The following is a 17,372-nucleotide window of genomic DNA, read 5'->3' on the forward strand; positions in this document are numbered from 1 at the left end:
CACCTTATAGACTAACTGAAGTGTAGGAGCATAAGCTTTCGTGGGCAAAGACCCACTTCGTCAGATGCATGTAGTCAGTCAGTTTTTGTTTTCAGTCAGTCAAAGACTATTTAGATGATCACAGTTTTATAAGACTAGGCCAAACACATCACACTAAGTAAAAGAACATTCAGTACTGCTCATACGATGAGAGTAACCCACAGCATCATTACACTAAGGACACCAGTTAAAAGGAGGCTTACAGGACTGGAAGGTCTTGGTAAGTATTGTGTTGGGATTTTAATGCTCTGATACCACATGGATGTTGAGATTTGGTGGATATTTTTAAACAATCACTATGCGAGGCCTAGCCTATGGTTAGATTTGGGTTTGGTTCAGAAGAGCTGAAGACCAATTGTCTCAACATTCAACTCTCTACTTGTGGTAATAGTTGCTTAGGGTTACACACTAAATTGAAGGGTTCTCTCAAGCAATTTCATTCCAGCTACAGAGCAGGACAGGTTAAGTAAGCTGTTAAATATGAAGCAGTTTTAGGCACAGCCCATTTAGCTTTGCTTATAAATCTGAAATGTGGTATCTAGTATAGAGTAAGACACCCACGCACACAACAGCCTTAGTCCATAGTTTTGCAATAACGTGTGTGCAGGGCTGCACGGAGACCATTACTTTAGCTACGAGAAATTCAAGGCTGAAAGCCAGAACCACTGATGATGATTCCAGGCAACACATTACAGAAGGGAAAGTCCAACGATGAGATATTAGGAATCAGATTCAGCTAGGATTTTTATTACAATTCTGGTGAATTACAGGACCCAACCTGTAGTGAGATTAAATAAATGGACAGAGGTTTTCTATACTGCAAAGCTAATCATTTAGAATCAATCTCATCTTCTAGCAAATGTTCCTATCTATTATTAGCTCTGCTAAAAACTCTTTGGGTTTTTGTTGTTGCTTTTTTAAAGGGCTCTTTAAGGGTGAGCAACATGAAAACTGCTGGAATAGGACTTGCTGAGCCCAGGGACTACTAAGTGGTAGGTTGGTGGTGCCTTTTGCAGGCCTTCTTTCAAAATGCAAGTATTTCAAGGAGCATTCAGAGTTTCTCTGGACAGTCAGAGTATCAGGAATGGTTGCTAGTATCGAAAAGGTTTTGGAAGAAAATATTTACATGTGCACACAAATTAAAAACAGATGTGTTAGAAGAAAATTGGTTTATGCAATACAAAAGTATGCAATGTCCCCTCTAGTGAAAGAGAGATTGTCATAGACTTGCAGCAATCAGTAAAACAGTTTGCATTAGCCATGATCACAACATACCCTTGGCAATGTATCAGCCCAAACCTTCTCAGTGATTTTGGAACAGCTCAAGTGTGAGAAAAATGGCCACAAGAATTATCTAATCTAAAGCCTGGGAACGAACTTCATTAACAAAATGGAGAAAATGAACAGCAATTTTTAGGTCTTACTGGAAGTGAAACTTAGCATGATGTTTGCTTCACTGCCAAGGATCATATGGCAGGGAACCAAATAACTGAGCCAATGAAATGAGCTATAAAATTAACTGTATGATCTTGAGATTTTAGAGACTGATGACAATGAGTCTGATGAAGACATGACATGAAGGCATGACACTGTATCTCCCTGCCTTCTCAGCACAGTCAAGGTATCTCTTATAATCAATGACTAGTGCTTGAGAGATCACTGGCATGTGAACGGCACCATGTGGATGCACTTCACTAGCACAGCAGGAACATGGTGCTGGGCACAGCCATGGTGGCAATGCAAAGATGGTAGTTGGTTAAAACAATCCATACTTATGCTGAAATTGACTGGAAATCACCATACATTAAAAGATCTACTCGTGCTTGTGTATCCCGCTGTCTAACCTTGGCTTCTCATTATCTAGCCACCATAGCCATCTGTCTTCATCACTCCCTTCCAGTGAGTACTATACACTGTGCCTGGGCATAGATCTCTGTATATGTACAGAAAGAAGGCTGGTTTCTGGTTTCCTTCCAGTGGGGATCAGCCATCCCAAGGTCTCCTTTTAATAAGCATAAGAAGTGGAAGAACCCTCCAGGAAAAGAGGCAGATGTACCTGTAAGGAAAAGTCAACTGGATCTGTGAAAATGTTTACTATAGGTCAGACTGTCTCTTCTTGGATTAAAAACCACGGAAGGGAGGCTATGGGGAAGAAACATTCTGTGGAACTCACATGAGTTTCTTCTCCAATAAGGGGGAGCAAGGTGTTTCCCCAGATGGAATGAGCCCAATCCCTGAAGATCTACAGGATATCAGGACTATCACATTAAGGCTGCTGGATAGAGCTGGACCCCTAGCATCCCTCAATGGCAAGTATGGGAAAGATAAGAATAAGAGACTTCCAGCAGGAAAGCAAGGTTTTGCAAGATCAGAATCATGCTAAAGCTCCACACAGTTTTGTGAGATTAACCAGAGGTGATGTACAACACATATGAAAGCCTCAAATAAGCTTGTTTGGACAGCTGCATGGCACAGATTAGAAACCCTGGATGCTGACAGTCAATGAAACAAACTGAACGGTGTTGATGGAAAGGGCCCACAAGAGAATTAATAAGAAGACATGCCAGGATACACAGCTAGGTAGAGGCTGAGCACCAAAATGTATTCTGCAGTAAGCAGTGTCATTAGATGATAACATAGTGCAGGGCCCGGTGGGTGTCCCATTGCATATGTTTATTATTTAAAATATAAACAAATAAAATACAAATAAAACATCAGTTTTCTTACAACTGATGTCGTGGCATCATGCCTTCAGCTAGATCCACAATATGCAGATTTTGGCTGACATGTTTAGGATATCATTAGCTCAGTACTTTCCAACTAGGACATTTTTGTGCTCTGATGTTTTTAAGGTATAAAACACTTGCTTATGCCAGATATTTAGCTAGTTATTAGTAAAACTATGGTCAAAGTATTTAGGCTTGGGAGCCCAACACTGAGCACGTAATTTAGGCACCTGAATAAGCAATCAGATTTTTCAACACATCTATAGAGACTCAGCAGCTCTGAAATCTGCCCACTTAGGGGCCTAAATAAGTTTTTGGTCCCAGACTTGAAGCACCAAGTTTACAGTGCTGATCTTTATAGTTCCTGCAGTGATTGATATTTTCAAAGCTTAACCCTTAAGTAAAACATGCTATTGCTATTAACAATCTGTCAGAGGAAAGGAGAGAAGAGGAGAGAAGCTGGGCTCCTGTTGTTTAAAATGGCATGTATACACCTCAACACAGTTCAAGTTTCATTAAAATGGTTACGGGCTGATTTAACTTTCACTATTTACAGGCAAAGCACAATGTCTGCTTGAGACTTTCTACTTGTTCCCACATATGGCATATCTGTTTATTGTGACAAGTCCAGCAAGTTATGCTCTTGAAGTCCAGCAGACATATATGAGTGAGCAATAATCACAACAAGTGGAAAAAAATTCCCATAGCTGAAGTTCAAAAAGCGTCCTTTACCCTGGTTTCAAAATGAACTTAAAAGGACAGCTTCATGAAGACAAGGATGGTCAAAAATGAGCCAAGATTTCCTCCTCATATGGAAAGTCTGGTGCCTCCTGGCAGCTAGACCAATCCCTATTCTGTTCTCATTGATGACATCTGGGCCCAGCCACATTTCCCCTCGGAGTCTCTGACTGTGGGACACACAGATGTTGGCTTTCCTTTGTTCGGGGTAAAAGCAAACAATAAATTTAAAAATACAAATGCGAAACTACCATGCCATTGGGAGACATCATGTTTGTTCACACTAACGGTCTAGCCCTTTCTTCCACCCTGTGTCTGCCTATTCCATTTAGACTATTTTATTCTTATTTGCGTTACTAAAGAAAATAGAAACTCCATGGTGCTATGTCCTGAACAAACACAGAACAGATTGATGGTCTGTGCCCACGGAGAGCTCATAATGTAAGTACAAGATGAAACAATGGATGGATACAGAGGATATCCATGGAGTAGCATTGCTGATAATGGTTCACTATTACTTAATAGTGAAATCTTTGCACTGGATTGCAGTGAACTGGAGATGAATAATCCAGTGAAATTGGCTGAGACAGAGTAGCAGTAGATGGGTAAAGGTCTCTGATTTCATATCAGTGTGAATTATTGATTTAACAAAAAGCAATTTTATAAAGTGAACTGTGATGCTTTTGACCCTCTCACTTCCTCTGTAATGAAGAGAGAGAGAGATTTATTAGTACATGATAGGATACATAACAACAGAGCTGGAAATGAGCCAGCCCAAATTTCTACAGAGAAAGTTGTTTTTTTATATATTCATTACAAAATAAAAAGTACATATTCAGATCTCTACCTTGACCTTGGTGTACCCTGAAGCACAACACCATGTAGAAGAGTATGGTCTGAGGCACAAAATGATCCATCAGTGATCCACCTTCTCCTGAAAGGACAAATTATGAAAGAACAAACTTTCTTTTAGTTTGAACTTCATGCTAGAAAACTGTGCCTGATACCACTTAAATATAGGAAACATGAACAAAGAAAAACAGGACAAAGAAATTAGTTGTCTTTTGGATCTGGTTATACTATATGGAAAAAGCTACACATTCCATCAAAGATTACGTTAAACTAACTTAACACAAATTATTTTTAATATGCTAAGAGTTTTCCTTTTAAGGAATAAATCTTATATAAGTTTATCAATAAACACACATATTTGCCCGCAGCTCCATACGCCTTATCTCCCAGATATATGCTAGTATGTAAGTGAATGAGAGATTCCCCCTCAGAAAGGAGAGAACACCAAAGCTGCAAAATACCATGCGACTCCAAGGCTACGTCTACACTGTAGTCTTCTTGTGGAAAATCTTATGCAAATGAAGCTCGGTGTAGAATATTGCTCTGCTTCATTTGCATGAGCTGCCATTTTTGCACAAGAGGCTTGTGCACAAAAAAGAACTGTGTAGACGGCTCCTTCTTGCCCAAAAACTGCCTCTTGCACAAGAGCCATTCTTCCTGAAAAAATGAGGAAGAACTGCTCTTGCGCAAAAGGGGGGTTTTGTGCAAAAAGGAGCCATCTAAACAGCTCTCTTTTGTGCACAAGCCTCTTGTGCAAAAACAGCTGCTTATTAATTATGCAAATGACGTGCAGTGATATTCCACGCCGAGCTTCATTTGCATAATCATTTCTGCAATAAGGCCACAGTGTAGACATAGCCCAAGAACAAAATCTGCCATACCCAGGTTTTGAGCCAAAGCTCATTGAAGTCAGTGGAAAGATTCCCATGAACATCAGGGAGCTCTGTTTCAAACCCAGAGCACTTACTTAAAATTAAATTAAAACATTTTGTTTTCACACTTTGCTTTAATGTGATATAAATGCCTTTCCAGGAATTACCCACAGCTTTGTCTCAACCATTACAGACTGAGCTGTACACCTTCTTTACACTCTGGAACTCCCATTACAAGCAGTTGGAATTCTGCTTTGACTTGCAGGGTTGGATCCTAATCTCTGACAGTCTTATTTTATGAGAGAATGCACTGTCAATTCCCATCTCAATCTCAATCGCAACACCTTACACTGTCACTGTAGAACATATTTTCCCACAGGAAACAGTTATTCCACCTTAGTATCACTAGACAGGTATGAATAGAACCCCATGTTCAATGGACCTGATTTAAGCCAGCTGTAATTGAGGACTCCAAATTGCTTTAATGAGCTCTTGGAAACTTGCAAAATCAAATCTCCTCTGGGGAAGTTCTTCTTTTCCACTCAGTCAAGAGCATCTTCCCATTTGCATTCTGCTTTCTTCAAAATTGTATAAAGCGTGAAATATTAGCTGATGCTCATGTTCCTGTGATAATCGTGGTGTTGATGTTGCCATCTCTTTTATGTGTCAATGATATGACATAGTTTTAAGTTTTAGATCATCATCTGACATTCCATACATACCAAAAAAATCAGGACAAAATCTCCTCACTAACTAAAACTTCTAAGTGCTAACTATGGTATATTTGTGTTGGGATTAGATTTAAAAAGAAGAAACCTTGATCAGAGAGAAGAAATCCAAAGCATGAATCAACTATTGCATTCCAAACTCATGTTACTGACAGGGCAAAATTGAACCATAGAACTCCTGCCCTTGAGTGCAGCATGTAATAGCAGGAATTGAACAGTTGCTATTTTGATTTGATGCTGCTGTTCATCTAATTCCCATAAAGGCAAACATAACAGCCAATTTTTTTCCCGGATAAGGAGTTACAAGTAAAATTTTTGTTTTAACCATAATGTGTACATTTCTGACTGTAGCAACCACCATGGAAAACTATCTAAAGAATATGAACACACACATCTCTGATATATAAGATTTAAGAATGCTAATAAGATGTCTGTCTGGATGTGTGCAACATAAATCCACTGCTCTTGTGTATGCCCAAGACTCAAGTAACTGATAACTATAGCTTTGTCCAGCTGACTTCCCAGGTAGAACAGAATATGAAAATTGCTATGTGAAACCCCATGTGGACTACTTTACAAAATAATAAATTACAGTAAACTTTCAGTAGATAAATACAGGAGCTAGTGCATGCTTATTTGAGGCAACACAACCCTAGACATTCAAACTTGTTTTATTGAGAGAAAATGTGGACTAGGATTTTCAGGTTACCCTGCACTCTCTTTGAACAGAACTACACAATCTTTCACTTTCAGAACAGGTAGACAGAAGCAATTTTGGTTTAACTTGCCACACTAAATCAGGGAAGCAAGAATAACCACTCCCTTACCCACTGTAAAATATTCTTACAAGTACCAACATATTCAGTGGACTCTCCCAAATGTGAACAATTATCTTTTCATGCTACAAGCACTGACTTCATTTATACTTAATTTATACTTAAATGAACACAGAATGTACTTATATGAGATGGGCAATTAAGTGGGTCAAAGGAATGGGAATATCCACATTTTTTATTTGTTGAAAATGTTACCATTCATGGATATATTAATTTGTCACAAAGTGTATTTTTGTACTGTTTGGGCAAACTAATCTCCATACTTATAAGACATAGCATGAACTCACATATATCCAAAGGACTACTGCAAGAGCTGGCTATTGCAAGTTAGTTTCTTTGCACTGCAAAAGCTTAGAAATTTTTTTCCAGGTGGTCTAATTTGAGAGATCAATGGAAAATTATTCATATGAGTTTTGCACAAATACAGATTACAGAATTGAGCCTTTTCTCATAAACTAATGGATGGTCTCTGCCGTGTAAGTACAATACATAAATAGCAGAATTCTTTCAAAGTAATTAAACCTCAGACAACAGTCTATTTAATGGATTTTATTTCAATTATACCAAAGAAGTACAGAAAGGAAGATCTTTCTCTCCTTATTTAGTGGAAAAATATTTAAAGTCAGTGGTGTTGAGACTGTTTGCATTTGCAACACTTTCATGCCAAGGTAACTGTTTATTTCAGACGTGTTACTCCCTGTTCATTCTGGAATCTATTTGCAGAAAATTAAACCCAGTGAGAGTCTTGTCATATAGTGATTTGTAGGGTTTAGTCTAAATTAATTATTCTGATTGCTGTTGGTGAAGCAAACTAATTGTTGCTACTTATGGGCATGATTCTATGATATCCTAGAAGTGATTAAGCATGGCATTTAAGTACATGCTTAACTTTAAGCCAGCGGTTGTCAACCTTTTCCAGATAGGGACCCATTTTAACAATTCAGGAAGAGTTGGTGACCTAAGGCAATTAAAAAATGGGGGAGGAGGAATGGGGAGCAGAGCCACCTGGGGAGACACGTGGAGATCCTTTTGAAATGTAATGACGACCCATATTTGGGTCCCAACTTAGTTGTGCTTCAGTGATTTGTTTATTGTAAGGTTAACTCGTAAGAACTAACCGATTGACCCCTTGGTCTTTACAGATAAAGACCAAGATCATTTTTACTTTCTAATTGCAGTGTATGTCTGTGTGTTTGTGGTTGTCATAAGTGAGCTTGATCCTATAAATTATGGTGAGTGTGTTAGCTCCTATCTAGAACAGAACTTAAGTGCATGTTTAATTTTAAGTTTCTAAGACTGCTGATGTGCTTAAGTTTCAGAGGGGTACCCGAGTTAGTCTGTACAGGATAAGCTTAAACAACAAATAGTCTGGTAGTACTTTAAAGACTAACAAAACATGTAAATGGTATCATGAGCTTTCGTGGGCACAGCCCATTTCTTCAGATGACAGAAGTTATCTGAAGAAATGGGCTGTGCCCATGAAAGTTCATGATACCATCTACACGTTTTGTTAGTCTATAAAGTGCTACCCGATCTTTTGTTGATTTTAAAGTTTATCCTGTCAGACTTACTCAGCTACCCCCTGAAAAATCTGATAGAGTCTCTCTCTATTACAGATTTCATGCCTTTCAACTAGCATGCGGATGAAGGGCAGAGAGATCCCATTTGCATTTGTTTGGACTTCTGTTCTTTTAACTTTGATGTCCTAGACCAGCTAAGTAAAGGTTCCTATATGCAAGAATGGTAAGACAATAGAACAAACTGGGGAAGTTGTGCGATCTTTTTCACTAGGGCTGTGTCTACACTGGGCCACTTATTCCGGAAAATCAGCCGCTTTTCCGGAATAAGCTGCGAGCTGTCTACACTGGCCCCTTGAATTTCCGGAAAAGCAACGACGCTCTACTGTACAAAATCAGCCGCTATTCTGGAAAAACTATTCTGCTCCTGCTCGGGCATAAGTCCTTATTCCAGAACACTGTTCCGGAAAAGGGCCAGTGTAGACAGCCCAGTAGTCTTTTCCGGAAAAAAGTCCCGATCGCGAAAATGGCAATCAGGGCTCTTTTCCAGAAAAGCGCGTCTACATTGGTCACAGACGCTTTTCTGGAAAAGCAGCCTGCCAATGTAGACGCTCCTTTTCCGGAAAAACTGAAAACGGAATAGTATTCCGTTTTAAGCAGTTCCGGAAATTCATGCCAGTGTAGACACAGCCTAGGGGTTTTCAAAAAGCACTGGATAGCCATCCGTCTTGGATAGTATCCACACAACAAATCCTGCATGAGGGCAAGAGACTAGATTAGATGACCCCTGCAGTTCCTTTTAACTCTATGGTTCTATTATTCTAAATTCACTTGGAATTTTAACTAAATAAAAACTGCAATATCAGGCCATTTGCCTAGACTGCTTTATATTTTTTAAAAAACTGTTTGGTCAACAATGAAATTTTAAACTGCTTTCTAAAAATGAATGCAAATGGACTACCTCATTCCATTCAGGTGCAGTATCAGTCCACTGATGAAATGCTCTAAATCATTTTGTATTATCACTTACATATTAAAAATGGCTGGTGCAATATTTTATTCCCTTCTATGTGTCATTATAGATATAGATATATTCCTGAGCTAGCTGCATCATTCAGCACTATTCAACATTATAACAATCTAATATAATATTATGTTTGATCATATTTGTGTGTGATTGTAGTTCATTAACCAGTTACTAGAAAGAAGGCTATTAACCACTTTAAAAACAAAACACAAACATTTAAACAACTAACATTTTATTAAGAAATAGGCAAGAAAAAGAATTCTTAGTATGTAAAATATATAGCTATGTGTCATGCCTTGACTCCAGTATCTTCCACAGAGCAGTAAACATTCAATCTTCATTTATACAAAACTGCAAATACCTGTAGTAAACAAACTACCCCATGATTAATATCAATTATTGTCAATCATTTACTTCATAAAAATAATCATAAGCAGAGCAATGGAGCAACATTCACAGCAGTGCATTTAAGAGTGTAAAAATGTGCAGTCAAGGCTACCCCTTTCTAGAGCACAGAGCATAGATCTTCACCCATTGTTTGCAAAGCAGCTTTTATAACCATTGTATTGGGCAAATGGTCCAGATTCTGAACTAACCCAGATGGAAGAACGTTAACTTCAGCACCTGTTACTGTCTGGTCCATCCTAGAGCAGCTATCCCAAAACAAGGAACTTGAAACAAGACATACAGGTAAGTGGTCAGTCAAAGCATATACAGGCACTCCAGCAGTTACAAATGTCTGCACATACCAACTCTTTCCTGCAGCCTCAGAGGAGCAGGCAAGAAGCACAGATGGGGGTGAGTGGTGAAAGAGCAGTTGGGTGAACTGCGGCCAGCCCCATCACTCACCCGCGGGTCAACGTCTGCTCCGGGAGCCCCCACCAATAGCCTCCATTCAGCCCCCTTGCCTGCAGGCTCCACAGTGACTCCGGCAGGCCCCAATCCCATCCCTCATCTGGCCCCTCCACCCACAGACTCCTGCATCTAACCCATCCTCACCAAGAGGCAGCAGGTCTGGAGAACTCCAGAGTAGCAGGGGGCAGCTGTGCAGCCAGCAGCTGCAGGGAGGTGGCAGTTTCAACTCAGCTCTGTGCTAAAGGCCATGGGCTCTGTGCTGTCGGCTGCTGCTGGACCCACAGAAGGACAGCAGGTTTGTAGAATTTTTGCTGTTGCCTAGATCAGGTCCAACTCCCCTCCCCTTTGATTCCCCCAAGGGCTTTGGTATAGAATGTGGCTGTGGAAGGGGTGCTGCTCTGTGAGGTTTGGGAGTGCAGGCTCAGGGATGGAGCTGGGTGCAAGATGTGGGCACCAGGGTGGGGGCAAGTGAGGAGAGTCCAGGCTCTGGAATGGGAGTCTGGGTGCAGGAGAGAATGTTGGGTGGGAGCTTGAGAATGGGAGGGAATGCAAGATCCAAGGTCCTGGCAGAGTATGGGCAGACAACTGATACCTGGCCCTGTACAGCAGGCTATGCCGTCCCAGCTGGGTCTGGGGTTGGAATCCTGAGAGTCCCACAAGTAGTGTGGTCTGAGAGCCAGGCAGTGGGGATCTAGCTGTGCCCCCATCCCGAGGGTCGGGGTCCCCATGCAGTAGGATCTGAGGTCAGGTCTCCTGCTCCCCAGTCCTGGCACTACTTTGAGGGGTGGCCTCTGGGCAGAGGGCATTGAGTCAAGGTAGCACTTTCCGCATAATGATAAATCAGTTGAGACTAGGGATGTGACGGTTTAGCCAGTTAACCTTACCAGTTAAGGTTAACCAGGGAGGGCTGGAGCAGCCTGCTGTGGGCAGGGGGGCTGCTCCAGCCCCGCAGGGTGGGGGTGGGGAGCAGGGGCGGACGAGAGCGCCGCGAGGCCCAGGGCAGCGCCGCGGAGCCCCGGGCAGCAAAATTTCGCGGCCCCCCCTTGACACAGCGCATGCGCCGTGGTGCCAAGGCGCATGCGCGGGGCCTCGGCAAGCGCGGGGGCCAGGGCAGCCGCCTGCTCGCCCTGCTCTAAATCCGCCGCTGGTGGGGAGCACTACAGGCAGGGGCTGCTCCCCGCCCCCACCTTGCCCTACCTTTAATCAGTTAATCCCTAGTTGAGAGCTACTGCCCAAGTCGTGAATTATTGGTAATGAGTTCACTGGAATGCCTGTTTAATTCTGCAGAACCCATCAAAGCAGTCACACTCAAGTGTTCCAAATAAGGCAGACTTGGAATTTGCATACTTTGCCCTTGCCATTTACTTTAGTCATCCAAATAATTGCATATTTGGAAATAATGAGCTGATAGTAAATTCTGATAGTTCAACCAAATATTTCATACCACTTGGGGAATCCAATCTTATCATTGTGAGATTAGATTAAAAAGCTAGCATCATATTTTGGGATAGCTTCTGTGACTTCAGTCATGCAGAGTAGTGCTTACTGCTCAAGCAATCCCGTAGTGGAGTAAGGCTCAGCATAACCAGGCTCTATATGTGTAGATTTAATAAACTAGATTGATTTATTTATACTATAAAACTGTTTTAAACCACTGTACTGTAGCAACATGATGCAGTCATTAATGGATGTAAAATGAAACCCACTTTAAGACTCAGTGCCAGAGTCCTGTAAATTCCTTTACTGTACTATAAATGAAGATCAGGCCCTGTTTCCATAGTCTTTTACTTTACAGATTACTGCTAATTTGAGATTTTTTGTAGAGAAAATCTGTTTCTTCAAATTACATTTATGGCTTAATTTTGTGTCTGCCAAAAGATGCCTATGTAGCTAAATTTTACCAGTAAAACATTAAATCCATAAATAACTATTTTACTAAATTGTGGGTTTTTCAAAAAAAAAAATTCCATAGTGCAATATACAGGAATTTGAAGGTATGAACAAATGTATTTTTCACATCTGCACTAAAATTAGAAATACATATAAGCCTAACTGACTCCTTGCCAACTATTCTTTTCCTTATCTTTAGTTACGTACATTTTTCTTCTGGACATTTCAACACCCCAAACTAGATCTTTAGCTGGTGCAAATCAGTGTGGCTGTATTGGTTTCAATACAGGTATGACATTTTACACCATCTAAGGACTCCGGTTCCAAGGTTCCACTAGTCTTTAAAAGGTTTGCTCTCTTTTCAGCTTCTCTGATCAATTTTAAGGACCTCTCTTCAAGTCTCTTAAGACCTGATACTGTAAAGTCAATTCATATGAGTCAGGTCAACTGAGGAGGAAGAGTTTGTAGGATCAGGATTCATTTGTAGAGGGGAATGTTGCTATTAGGCACAGCTAACAATTCACCAACTTTTTCAATATCTTCCCCTTCAAACCATGTTACCTTCTCCCTCTCCTCCAGTGGTTATGGGAAGAGACCTTTAACAGCAACATTGCTTTACTTATACCAATCCCTGCTCACTCCTTTTCAATCCTGACTCAAGGACCATCAAGCATCAAAATGAGAGCATGATAATGAAGGAATTATTTAAAAAAAAAAGAGAGAGAGAGCTTGGAGACAGATGACAGAAATAAAGAAACTGCAACCGATGAGGAACTAAAGAAAATGCTAATAGTTTCCAAAGTATGGGACGTTATTCTAAAATTCCTGTCCCTTACAAAAAAAAATAAAATAAAACCATTAAAGATTACATACTAAAACAAACACCTACCGGGTTTCAGCTGAGTTTTCCCCCCTTTAAGTCTCTCTTCTGCAATTTTTTGTCATTTAGTTCCACTTTGCTGATTTCTTTATCCTTTCTCCCGGCTTACTCCTTCTTTCTGCTGCTCACTGGCTCTCAACTCTGCTCTTATTTCCTGTTTTCCTCCTCTCACTCTCTCTTCCCTCAGGAAAATGTATGAACAGCAGCCAAAGGAAACTTGTAAACTAATGCTGTTCTGTGAGAGTTGCAAGGGTTGGGAGAAACACAGGGAGGAGTAGCTGATGCCGTGTTGCTATCTGCTATGGCTGTTGTGATAATTATTGTTTTCCTTAAAGCCTCAACTTCTGGAGTCAAGTGGATATGTGATTTCAGACTTCATTCTTACTGAAAAACAGTTTCTAGCCCTTGTGGCTATGGAAAAAGCTTCAAAACATGATCCTAGCGCACCCTAAAGGCTCAAAAAGCAAAAGGCAAATAAAAAAAACCCTCAATCTATTATTTCACATTATTGTGGGATTTTAAAACCAATCTCATGATTTTTGAACATTTGGGGTCAGCAATAATGACCAGGACACAAAGGGAAAAGCAGACAAAGGCATGAAAACCATAGCACCCCTGTTGTGATTCAGTGACATTTTGGTCACAAGGCAACCTATTCCGCATCGCTGCCAATCTAAAGGAAAGATTATGAAATCAAATGAAATAAAAATATTAAGTGAATCAACATGTTCCATAGAATCGCTATGGATAGAAATTCCATGCTCCAATAATAAGAAATTAGCAGTAGGGATATATTACCGACCACCTGACCATGACAGCGATACTGACAGAAATGCTGAGGGAGATTAGAGAGGCTGCCAAAATAAAGAACTCTATAATAATGGGGGATTTTAATTACCCCCATATTGACTGGATACATGTCACCTCAGGAAGAGAAGCGGAGATAAAATTTCTCAATGGCTTAAATGACTGCTTCTTGGAGCAGCTAGTGCAGGAACCCACAAGGGGAGAGACAATTCTCGATTTAGTCCTGAGTGGAGTGCAGGATCAGGTCCAGGATATAACCGTTACAGGACCGCTTGGGAATAGTGACCATAATAAAATAACATTCAACATTCCTGTGGTGGGAAGAACACCTCAGCAGTCCAGCATCCTGGCATTTAATTTCAAAAAGGGGAATTACGCAAAAATGAGGAGGTTAGTTAAACAGAAATTAAAAGGCACAGTGACTAGAGCCAAATCCCTGAAAGCTGCATGGAAACTTTTTAAAGACACCATAATAGAGGCCCAACTTAAATGTATACCCCAAATTAAAAAACATAGCAAGAGACCTAAAAAAGAGTCACTGTGGCTTAACCACCATGTAAAAGAAGCAGTGAGGGACAAAAAGATATCTTTTAAGAAGTGGAAGTCCAATCCTAGTGAGATAAATAGAAAGGAACATAAACACTGTCAAATCAAGTGTAAACATGTAATAAGAAAAGCAAAAAAAGATTTTGAGGAACAGCTAGCCAAAAACTCAAAAAGAAATAACAAAATGTTTTTTAAGTATATTAGAAGCAGGAAGCCTGCTAAAAAGCCTGTGGGTCCCCTAGACGATCGTGCTATAAAAGGAGCAATCAAGGATGATAAAGTCATTGCGGAGAAACTAAATGATTTCTTTGCTTCAGTCTTCACGGCTGAGGAGGTTGGGGAGATTCCTGAATCTGCACCATTTTTTGTGGGTGATGAATCTGAGGAACTGTCCCAGATAGAAGTGTCATTAGAGGAGGTTTTGGAACAAATAGAAAAACTTAATGTTAACAAATCTCCGGGACCGGATGGCATTCATCCCAGGGTTCTAAAAGGACTCAAATGGGAAATTGCTGAGCTATTATTTGTGGTTTGTAACCTATCCTTTAAATCGGCTTCCGTACCTAATGACTGGAAGGTAGCCAATGTGACACCAATATTTAAAAAGGGCTCTAGAGGCGATCCTGGTAATTACAGACCGGTAAGTCTAACTTCAGTACCGGGCAAATTAGTTGAAACAATAGTAAAGAATAAAATTGTATAGCATGTAGAAGAACATAAATTGTTGGACAAAAGTCAACATGGTTTCTGTAAAGGGAAATCCTGTCTTACTAATCTGTTAGAATTCTTTGAAGGGGTTAACAAACATGCGGACAAGGGGGATCCAGTAGATATAGTATACTTGGATTTTCAGAAAGCCTTTGACAAGGTCCCTCATCAAAGGCTCTTGTGTAAATTACATGGGATAAGAGGGAAGGTCCTTTCATGGACTGAGAACTGGTTAAAAGACAGGAAACAAAGGGTAGGAATAAATGGAGAGGGATGGCAGGAGACAAATTGCTTGATCATTGTCTTCGGTCCACCCTCTCTGGGGCACCTGGTGCTGGCCACTGTCGGTAGACAGGATTCTGGGCTAGATGGACCTTTGGTCTGACCCAGTATGGCCGATCTTATGTTCTTATTAGATGGAATAGCCATTCCTCAAACATCATGCAAATGCAGAAGGAAGTGCTCCTCTTCTTTGGGGGTTTTAACATGGAAAGGGAGCATACAATCCAACAAGGGCACAGTTTAGATAAGTGCTCTTAATTCTAACCTGTACTACCACTGGCTACTTCAGTCCAAACTTCTCAAAAGGAGAGCCTGACAGTTGTGCCAAACTGCAACACAGTCTAGACGATAAGGATAAAACTGAGGGACCTGCAACTGGTGCTTTGACTTCTTATAGAGCTGACTGAGTTGTGATAGGCGCTGTGGAGATTTAGGACCCCAGCTTTCAAGTTGCCCCCTACTGTCCTAATCATCTTTCTAAGGTTTCAGTTTTTGTGGCTCAACTAATTTGAGGAAAATCCCTCCTAAAACTAGTAGAGCTACCTTCAGAGGGTCTCTTATCCTGCTTTCCTAATACGGGAGCCAGCTACATCTCTGGGACAGCCTGTGTTGGTACAGCGTGGCCGTACTGCTGCTGCTACAATGTTATTTATACTTGTGCTAGCTCAGTAGAAGCCAGCATAAGATACGTGACTATGGGAATTCAGACCCCTAGCTCACAGTGTAGTCTTAGTTCCGTTCACACTTGTGTCATTAAGGGTATGTCTAGTTAGAGCTTGCGGCTGTGTTTCAACTTGAGTTGACTACCTATAAGCGTCAGTTAACTAATACGATTGTCAGAGCTGTTTTTACCTATGCACAGAACACGCAGCTGCATAGGGCACCTGAAAATTTGGGTTAGGTGCGTCTAGACTACAGGGTTTTGTTGACAAAAGTGGACTTTTGTCAACAAAACTATACCTGCGTCTATACTACTGCCGAGTTCTGTCAGCATAACGTCGACAGAATTCGGCAGTTTTGTTGACGGCGGTAAACCTCATTCTACGAGGAATAACGCCTTTTGTCGACAGAGTTCTGTTGACAGAAGGCGTTATTGCATTTACACTGTCCTTTGCGTCTACACTCTCATGTCGACAAAGCGGCTTGCTTTGTCAACAGAAATGGATACAGTCTAGATGCTCTTTGTTGACAGAGGCTTTGTCGACAGTATCTAATACGATCGTCAGAGCTGTTCTTACCCATGCACAGAACACACAGCTGCATAGGTTACCTGAAAATTTGGGTCTTAGGGTGCGTCTAGACTACAGGGTTTTGTCAACAAAAGTATCTGTCGACAAAGCCTCTGTCAACAAAAGCCTGTAGTCTAGATGTACCCTTAGTGTCCACCTCCCGCCGCTTCCTATCATTGTTCTGAGGCTCTGCTTAGTTAACTTAAAGGTGAAAACACCTGTCTGAACTATTGATTTCAGGGTTAGGTTCCTGGATGAGGCAAGGATTGGCCCTGTCTCCAAGGCCTGTAGGAGTGAGGGGTCATTTTCCATGATAGGTTGTAGATGGTTGCTAAGGTGCTGGAGGGCTTTAAGTTGGGGGCTATAGATGATGACACCTGGAGTTCTGTTGTTTTCTTTGTTGGGCCTGTCTTGAAGAAGCTGATCCCTGGGTACTCATCTGACTTGGTCAATCTGTTTTTTTACTTCTCTGGGTGGGTATTTCAATTTTAAGAATGCTTGATATAGATCCCGTCGGTGTTTTTCTCTGTCTGTGGGATTGGAGCAAAGCTGGGTGTATCTTAGGGCCTGGCTGTAAACAATTGATTGGGAAATGTGTCTTGGATAGAAGCTAGAGGCATGTAGGTAAGTGTAATGGTTAGTAGGTTTCTGGTATAAGATGGTAGAAAGGTGGCTGTCATGTAATTGTACTGTAGTATTAAGGAAGTGGATCTCTTGTGTGGACGGATCCAGGCTAAGGTTGATGGCGGAGTGGAAATCCCTGTGGAATTCTTCAAGAGTCTCCTTCCCGTGGGTCCATATGATGAAAATGTCATCAATGTAGCATAGGCACAGTTTAGT

At 41.0% G+C, this 17,372-nt stretch overlaps 1 protein-coding gene across 2 annotated transcripts in view; it reads right to left on the minus strand.

Moving 5' to 3' along the window:
- OSMR (oncostatin M receptor) overlaps positions 1 to 13,293 on the minus strand; it is a 55,714-nt gene extending 42,421 nt beyond the window's left edge. The window contains exons 1-2 of one of the 2 annotated variants that reach the window (XM_006139478.4): positions 12,970 to 13,293; positions 4,351 to 4,437 (exon numbers count right to left, since the gene is read on the minus strand). In XM_006139478.4, coding sequence (XP_006139540.2) covers positions 4,351 to 4,420 — 70 coding nt within the window. In that variant the 5' untranslated portion in view covers positions 4,421 to 4,437; positions 12,970 to 13,293. Of the gene's footprint in view, positions 1 to 4,350; positions 4,438 to 12,969 lie in introns of those variants that run through there. The other variant, XM_075932515.1, reaches the window with a different exon arrangement.
- Between the last annotated feature and the right edge of the window lie 4,079 nt (positions 13,294 to 17,372).

The sequence above is a fragment of the Pelodiscus sinensis genome, chromosome 6, assembly GCF_049634645.1.
Source record: "Pelodiscus sinensis isolate JC-2024 chromosome 6, ASM4963464v1, whole genome shotgun sequence".
NCBI classification, from domain to species: Eukaryota; Metazoa; Chordata; order Testudines; family Trionychidae; genus Pelodiscus; species Pelodiscus sinensis.